Source organism: Cannabis sativa, chromosome 8, assembly GCF_029168945.1.
Source record: "Cannabis sativa cultivar Pink pepper isolate KNU-18-1 chromosome 8, ASM2916894v1, whole genome shotgun sequence".
Taxonomy (NCBI): Eukaryota; Viridiplantae; Streptophyta; class Magnoliopsida; order Rosales; family Cannabaceae; genus Cannabis; species Cannabis sativa.
In genome coordinates, this window is record NC_083608.1 from 36,487,031 (window position 1) to 36,495,044 (window position 8,014).

An 8,014-nucleotide genomic window follows, 5' to 3' on the forward strand; every position below is an offset into this window, starting at 1 on the left:
ATACAAGCGCTAAACTCCCTCTAAAGCTGAACAGCCTAAACGAAAGTGCCCACTAACTAAACCAAAGGGTCCCCGTAACGTACGGACAACACACTATAAGCTCAAATGCTTAGAGCCAAACTCCGATTATCTGCCATTGCTGGCGCCACCATGATTTCTTCTTCTTCTTCTTCTAAAACCCTCGCAAACCCTATCTTTTTCTCCACTTCAACCTCACCGCTCTTCAATGGACTCTCTCTGCCCAACCGTGTTACTTTCTCCGCCAGTTTTGCTCCCGCTTCGCTTCGATGTTACGCTTCCTCGTCGGGAAATGATCGAATTCAAGTCCAGAATCCTATTGTTGAAATGGACGGTTAGTTCTCATAAGTTGTATACATATATATATATATATATATATATCAATTTCTGAAAGTTTTATTGATGTAATTTCTTTCTTCAAAAAAATCAGGTGATGAGATGACGAGAATTATATGGACAATGATAAAAGACAAAGTACGAGCTTCTATTCGATGTCAATTTCTGTTTTTCTTCTTGAATTAGAATTTCGTAGAAGAATTATAATTTGATGACTTTTTCTTTTTCTTCTTCTTCTTTATTGTGATTGCAGCTTATATTTCCTTATCTAGATTTGGATATAAAATACTATGATTTAGGAGTATTGAACCGTGATGCTACTGATGACAGAGTTACAGTGGAGAGTGCTGAAGCTACTCTTAAGTAAGTTATTTATACACAAAAGAATCTCATGCTTCACATATGGTGCTCAATTCTGTTAAAGGGTTCTTTCTCGTGGTATGGCTTTCTTGTACTGGAACTTATATAGAAGTATAATTTTCGTAGAATAAATTTTAGTATTTCATCGACTAATACCAATGGTCAATGCTGATTAATTGTTAGGATTCCAAGAACAGAGGAACCATATCTAAAGTGGTTTTTATTTTTTCTAACTAACATTAGTTCATTGCCATCTTTATTGTGCTGCAGATACAACGTTGCTGTGAAATGTGCTACGATAACACCTGGTTAGTGTGTCTTCTTCTAAGATCTTCATTTTTAATGATTATATTATATGCACCTCAACAGAAGATTTATGAATACTCAAAAATCATATTATTTTTGTATTATGGAACTAGTTGATAGCCTTTCATTTAGTTAAGACTTTCTATGGGAAATTTATGTGAAGAGAGTAAAACTTGTCTATGCTGTTTTGTTCTTTGAAGATGAAACCAGAGTCAAGGAATTTGGGCTAAAATCAATGTGGAGGAGTCCCAATGGCACGATTAGAAACATCTTAAATGGTATGTCTTTAATATATGACTCAAGAGCATTTGTGTAATGATTTATTCATTTAAAGGTTTGGCTAGCTTTATTACATTCTTTTGGAATTGGAAGATAATGTGCTTTATGTTTTTTACCCTTCTAATTTCTTTTATGTGAATGTAGTAACGTCAAATTTTGTTCAAGTAATGACAGCAAAATGGCTACTGTTTATAACTTTATGTTAATTAGTGAAAAGTTATCTGATTTTCGACATCATTGTTAGATTGTTGTTTTCATTTTTAAACTTTCATGTTTGATATTTTTCTCACAGTGGAAACTGTTATACTTTTTGCAGGTACTGTTTTTCGTGAACCAATCCTCTGTAAGAACATTCCAAGAATTGTTCCTGGTAATTCATTGCTCTTGTTGCATTCATTAATGGGGTAAATTCATGTGAATTACCGCATAGTACTGCTTAGAACCGTGTTTCTTAAATTTCAGGTTGGAAGAAAGCCATATGTATTGGTAGGCATGCCTTTGGTGATCAGTATCGTGCCACTGATGCAGTCATTGAAGGACCAGGAAAGCTTAAAATGGTATTTGGTAAGCTGGTTGTACAAACCTAGAAACTGATTTTATATTAAATAATCAATCTGCACTCTATTTCTCATCTGTTCCTAGTTATTTTTTCTCATCAAGTTGTCTTTCATATCTATATTTTAGTTCCCGATGATGGGGGTGCACCAGTGGAACTTGATGTCTATAATTTCAAAGGTCCAGGGATAGCGCTTGCCATGTATAATGTGGATGAGGTATATAAAAGTCAAAATTAAAATCAGCTTCCACAAATACGTATTGACAATTATAGAAAACCGTGTGTAATTTTTCAGTCTATTCGAGCTTTTGCCGAGTCATCTATGTCCTATGCATTTGCAAAGAAGTGGCCTTTATACTTGAGCACCAAAAATACAATTCTCAAAAAATATGACGGCAGGTAGATCTCTTTCTATCTCTCTCTCTCTCTAGTTCATTTTATTTTTTAAGTATGTATTTATGCCTGATGCTTTAGATTTTCTGTTGTAATCTATGAACATTAATCCACGTTGTGAAGATTATGCGTACACATATTGTAGTCTTTTAAATTATACAGGTTTAAGGACATATTCCAGGAGGTATACGAAGAGAACTGGAAGCATAAGTTTGAAGAGCATTCGATATGGTTTGTATCATACTTGGTGAAAGTATTCTTATCAACTAATGCTCAGATATTACTTAACAGCCCTGACAAGTCTGTTATTCAGGTATGAGCACCGGCTAATTGATGACATGGTGGCTTATGCACTTAAAAGTGAAGGTGGATATGTTTGGGCATGTAAAAATTATGATGGTGATGTACAGAGTGATCTACTTGCACAAGGTACTATATCATTACCGACTTATAGATCAATAATAAATACTTTGCTAAACTATTTCTTGTCTGGCAGAGTTATTTATAAACAGATAACTGTAAAGTTGAAAATAAAATGACAGGAAAACTATTAGAAACCTAGGGACATCAGTAATGGACTTAATATGGAGATCTGTTGAATAAACTGGTAGCAAAATAAAAGAGGAACGATATTACCGAATGAAGAATTCTGGGTTGAGTCGCGGACTAAGTCGCTCTCTTTAAGACGTTCGCGGCACTGCCCAGGAGTGTGCAAGCAGTCGGAAATTGCCGGTCGTCCCCAGGATAAAACAGCCCAGTCGTTGCACTGTATCGGACTAAGTAATTAAACACGTTTCTTAATTAAATTAATAAATAAAAAATAATTATTTTATTAAATAATTTTTCTGTAAAAAATAATATTGTGTCCAACCAACCCAACCCAACCCGGCTCGGACGGACGGCGCGCGCGCGTGTGTGGTGGGTCAAGTGTGTGTGTCCTCACCCATTCGCACAAAACTGGGTACCCCTTGGGGCCCAAACCCAAATGCCAAAGTTGCACTCTTTATACCCTTGTCAATGAGAGTTCATATCCCATGTGGGACTCTTTCCAACTCACACACACTAAGACACTTATATATTTTGTTAAAATATTCACAATATTTCCAACAAGATCAAATATTAGGTTGTGGTCCCCATGTCTAAAAGCTTGTTTTTTTTGTATAATTTGCAGGATTTGGCTCTCTGGGCCTCATGACTTCTGTACTGGTTTGTACTATATCCACTATTGTGTCACCCTTGATATCTTACTTTTCTTTATATCACACAAAGTCATAACAAGTAGTTGTGCAGTTATCCTCTGACGGTAAGACATTAGAAGCTGAGGCAGCTCATGGGACTGTCACTCGGCATTTCCGGCTACATCAGAAGGGACAAGAAACCAGTACAAATAGTATTGCTTCAATATTTGCCTGGACACGAGGACTACAGCATAGGTACTCTTTGTTGCCTTAGTAAAACATGTCAGCACAATCGAGAACCTGACACATCTAAAAATTTGGACTGATTTCAGGGCCAAATTAGATAACAATGACAGATTGCTGGATTTTGCTCACAAGTTGGAGGCTTCCTGCATTGACACTGTGGAAGCAGGGAAAATGACCAAGGATCTTGCCATTTTGACCCATGGACCCAAGTAAGTGGGACCTTCAATTCACCATCTCTTAATCTGCTTGATTAAACTTTTAATTGTCCAAGGATTTCTAGCATAAATGTTCCTGAGATATTCTCTGTTTGGAAATTCAGTTGAATTTCTTTAAGCAACCAAGTACTTGAGTTTTAAAAATAATAGCAATTAAGTCTTTTTAGTTAACTTTTAACAAAATTTATGAAAACTTTTTTTGATAGATAATTTAGAAAATGTTTAGATGCTATACATCTTCAACTACTTACACATCATATTGCATTGAATAATATAAAAACATTCATTAAAAAACTGAAAAAGTTGTGAAAAGGTTAACTAAAAGGACTTAATTGCTCCTTTTTAAAATTAAGGAAATATGAAACTCAAGTGTTGGAAGGACGTTTAATATTATCATCGATTAAACTCACAAAGTGGGACCATTGGAAACATAAACTCCTTGGTCATTAAAATTTTAAAAAATATGGGTTGAGTTTGGTATTCTCGTTCCCACCAAGTCTAACCCCATACCAAACGCTCCATAAGGTATTTATGCTAAAAGCCCAATAAATGACATGCTTCATGCTTATATGTATATTTATTATATGTGTGTGTATGCAGAGTAACCAGGGAGTTTTACTTGAACACTGAAGAATTTATCGATGCAGTAGCCCAGAATCTTGTAGCAAAACTTAAAGAACCTGCAGTAGTCTGAGTAGTATCTTTTTGAGGAATTATGATTCATGTCATAATAATTGGACTTTGGTTGCATAAAGGTGGTTCATTTTTAGAGTTTTTAATTTCATAAACAAATTTGCTCGGCATTATCTTCCCCACATTTTTTTTTGGCAAAGTTATCTTCCCCACATTTATTCGTCTTTCTTTTTTGATAATACATACTCTAGTGGAATAATGTTGTTACTTGTGAGTTGTGACTCGACACTGGTTTAACATCAAAATAATCTCTCTCCAAAAAAAAAAACCATAAAAAATAATCAAGTTATGGTTAGCGATAATTGTCAAACACGAAACGATATGAATCTTCTAATTGCATTGGAGAAATGGGAAGCAGTTTCTAATTCTAATTCTAATGTGCTCAAATGATTTAACCTGAGTATTGCAAGAAAATATGTTTTTTTTTTTATATATATATAAATTATAATTAATAGTATGTATATTGCCACAAATGAAACATAATTACTAAATGTAGGTTGGATTTATTTTTTAAAATCAAATTTGATCCATTGATCTAATATGAGATTGTAATAAGAGATTTTCAAGAGCAAATTATATTCTATACTCATTTTACTTTAATTGCTTTAATTTTTATTTTAATTTTTATATTTTTTAAGATTTATCTATTTTTATAGATGATGTTTTTAATATATACCTTAAATTGATGTAAATTATGTGTTAACTTTAAGTCGAGGGTGAGACTATATGAGATAACCAATTCATGAAAGTAGGTGCATTTTAATGAAATTTAATATAAGGATATTTTTGATTAATAGATTTAAAAAAGAAGTATTCTTAAACTTATCTCGATTTCTAGTGCCACACTGCCCCATTCCATGGATAAACTACTAATTTTTTTTTTTTTTGAGGAAATTGTACTACATACATCTTTTAACTTGATGTCTTTAATTTTTACCTTTTTTTTTTTTCAAATTTATTATGTTTATCTCTTTTTTAATCATTTTACTAATATTAACCTATCACTTCACCGATAGTTTTTATTTTTTTCTAATTAAAATTTTGTCTCAACTTTTTCACAAACCTACACATCTATCTACAAAGAATACAAATCTATCATATTTGAAATTATGTGTGTGAGGATAATTTGAGTACAATACTCATAAAATGAGATATATTTAAATTAAATTTTATTTAAAAATAAATTTAATTATTGTATAAAACAAGAAGGTATTCTTCAACTTCTCCTATTTTTCTTTTTGCCAAATCCTTGGATCAATCTCAGTGTGTGGTATGGCTTTCTAATGCTTTTAGCAGTTCGCCTTGAATGGAAATTACACACATTTATCCAAAAGAAAAGTAATTTTCACAGTTTGCCACACCGATTCACCGAATACACCATTTGGGCCAAAAAGTTAAGATGGGTCCAGATAAAGAAAAAGGGCAGGCCCAAAACGAAAAGCTTGCGGACAGCATTTGTCTACTGATGATGGACGGCTCTGATCGTTTCTTCCGAACTTCAGAGCCGACAATCACTCGGTCCAACCGAAGTACTTACAGACGCAAGAAAAGTAGAATAAATAGGGGTCCTAAAGATCAAAAAAGAAAGAAAGAAAAAAAAAAAGATCAAAGAAAAATGGCGTTGGCTAAAGCTAAGGAACTTGTTTCATCCAATCCAGTTGTCGTCTTCAGGTTCTTTCGTTATTTTTATTTCTTTTTCTTTTCAAAGGATTCCTGCTCTGTTTTCAATTTATATTATATTATGACACACAAATTTTATGTCTAATCTGGAAAAAAATAACATTAAAAATGGTTTTTGTGTGGTTATGGTTTGCAGCAAGTCGTATTGTCCGTTTTGCGTGACCGTGAAGCAGCTTTTAACTCAATTGGGAGCCACTTTCAAAGCCATTGAATTGGACAATGAGAGTTAGTATTTTTTTTTTCTTTCAATTTCTTGTTCTTTTAATTTTAATTTGTGATTCTAGAGGTCAATTTTGTGATTGTTTTTTAAGCCTAGGATATTTGATTCTAAACTTTGCTATTGTGAATTCTGGGGTTTGATTAAAAAACAAATATCTCATATTGGATCAGTAGACGTATAAAGTTCGGATAATGTGTCTGAAATTTCACTACTGGCTATTGTTTTTCTTTTAAGATAATCTGTGTTGGTTTGGTGGTATTTTAAAGGTGATGGAGCTCAGATTCAATCAGCTCTGGCTGAGTGGACTGGACAGCGTACTGTGCCCAATGTGTTCATTGGTGGAAACCACATCGGTGGATGTGATGGTAAGCTTTGCTTTTCAAAAATTTATATATGAGAAATATCTATCTATATATATATATTTATACACACACGCATATTTTGGGCTGTTCTTGAATTTGATTTTGCTGTATTTTATTGTTTTGTTGTAGACACAAAAGCCTTGAACAAGCAGGGGAAACTGGTCCCTTTGCTGACTGAAGCTGGTGCTATCGCTAAAAGCTCTTCCTCGTAAAGAAGCTGAGTTACTCAAATCTGTTGAGTAAATTTTAAGGGGTTTATTTTATCGTATATACTTGTGTTAAAGAACTTTCTTTGGCCATTTGAAATAAAAACTGGAGTTTATTGGTGGATTAGAATTTTCAGTGGTTGATATTCATACTGTTTGATTTTTTTTCTTGTTGCACCCACTGTATGGAATCTGATTTCGTTGCTTTTGGATTTATATGTAATTGACCCTCTTGGCTTAGAAAAGAACACTATTAAGCTAGCTTACCTTTGACCCCACAAATAACTCTGATACTGTTGTGATCACAATCACCATTATGCAAGAATAAAAGCCAATTAAAAACTGAACAATGCAAATAAGAAACTATAAGAACAATTCTGGACAGAATTCAATGTACCAATATGAGAGAAAAACTTATCTTTATTGGTTGTTTAATTTATACAATGAATGACCGAGAGAGAGCTTGTGGATTGTTAGAGTTTAACTCCTCAGAAAATCTCACAAATGGGATTATCTTGATCAGAAACACAAGTTACCTTCCTTCTCTCTCTGTCTCAGAGTCAATTACAAGAATGAACCCAAAGCATTAGTCGATAAGCTAGTTTAGTCTATTTATATTTAAGTGGTCCGAGTGCATAGAGCGAAAACCATTAATTAAACTAACTAACTATACAACTAACATAACTAACACACTTGTTAGCATACCTATGAGACTATAACTAACTAACGAGCTGGTTTTTCAATCACAAACCATTACAAATCCACCTTGATTATTAAACCAGTCAATTAGTGTGGCGACACTCTTGGTGAACAGGTCAGTAGGATTCTCATAAGTGTGCACCTTCTTAACAAACACTTCCTTTTTAGCTATGATGTCCCTTATGAAATGTAGCTTGATGACTATGTGTTTAGACCTCTCATAGAACATGGGATTCTTCATAGGATGTAGGACACTTTGGTTATCAC

General features: G+C 33.6%; 2 protein-coding genes across 2 annotated transcripts; both read left to right on the plus strand.

Annotated features, from left to right (window-relative positions):
• The first annotated feature begins 20 nt into the window (after positions 1-20).
• LOC115699741 (isocitrate dehydrogenase [NADP]) lies at positions 21-4,690 on the plus strand. Its single transcript, XM_030627277.2, has 15 exons — positions 21-352; positions 449-492; positions 608-717; positions 985-1,022; positions 1,221-1,298; positions 1,616-1,669; positions 1,762-1,863; positions 1,984-2,072; positions 2,151-2,254; positions 2,411-2,479; positions 2,562-2,677; positions 3,420-3,454; positions 3,539-3,681; positions 3,759-3,881; positions 4,488-4,690. Exons 1-15 carry the CDS (start codon positions 106-108, stop codon positions 4,579-4,581), a joined length of 1,446 nt encoding a protein of 481 aa, XP_030483137.1. The 5' UTR covers positions 21-105; the 3' UTR covers positions 4,582-4,690.
• Positions 4,691-5,812: 1,122 nt separating this feature from the next.
• LOC115701441 (glutaredoxin) lies at positions 5,813-7,178 on the plus strand. Its single transcript, XM_030629243.2, has 4 exons — positions 5,813-6,251; positions 6,397-6,485; positions 6,747-6,845; positions 6,972-7,178. Exons 1-4 carry the CDS (start codon positions 5,980-5,982, stop codon positions 7,052-7,054), a joined length of 543 nt encoding a protein of 180 aa, XP_030485103.2. The 5' UTR covers positions 5,813-5,979; the 3' UTR covers positions 7,055-7,178.
• The last annotated feature ends 836 nt before the right edge of the window (positions 7,179-8,014 follow it).

Bases quoted from the DNA above. Each gene is read 5' to 3' on its own strand.
- LOC115699741 (XM_030627277.2), top strand. From the start codon at position 106: ATGCTTAGAGCCAAACTCCGATTATCTGCCATTGCTGGCGCCACCATG. The intron at 1,670-1,761 runs GTAATTCATTGC...CTTAAATTTCAG, and splicing joins CATTCCAAGAATTGTTCCTG to GTTGGAAGAAAGCCATATGT. The intron at 3,455-3,538 runs GTTTGTACTATA...GTAGTTGTGCAG, and splicing joins GCCTCATGACTTCTGTACTG to TTATCCTCTGACGGTAAGAC.
- LOC115701441 (XM_030629243.2), top strand. From the start codon at position 5,980: ATGGGTCCAGATAAAGAAAAAGGGCAGGCCCAAAACGAAAAGCTTGCG. The intron at 6,252-6,396 runs GTTCTTTCGTTA...TATGGTTTGCAG, and splicing joins AATCCAGTTGTCGTCTTCAG to CAAGTCGTATTGTCCGTTTT. The intron at 6,846-6,971 runs GTAAGCTTTGCT...GTTTTGTTGTAG, and splicing joins CCACATCGGTGGATGTGATG to ACACAAAAGCCTTGAACAAG.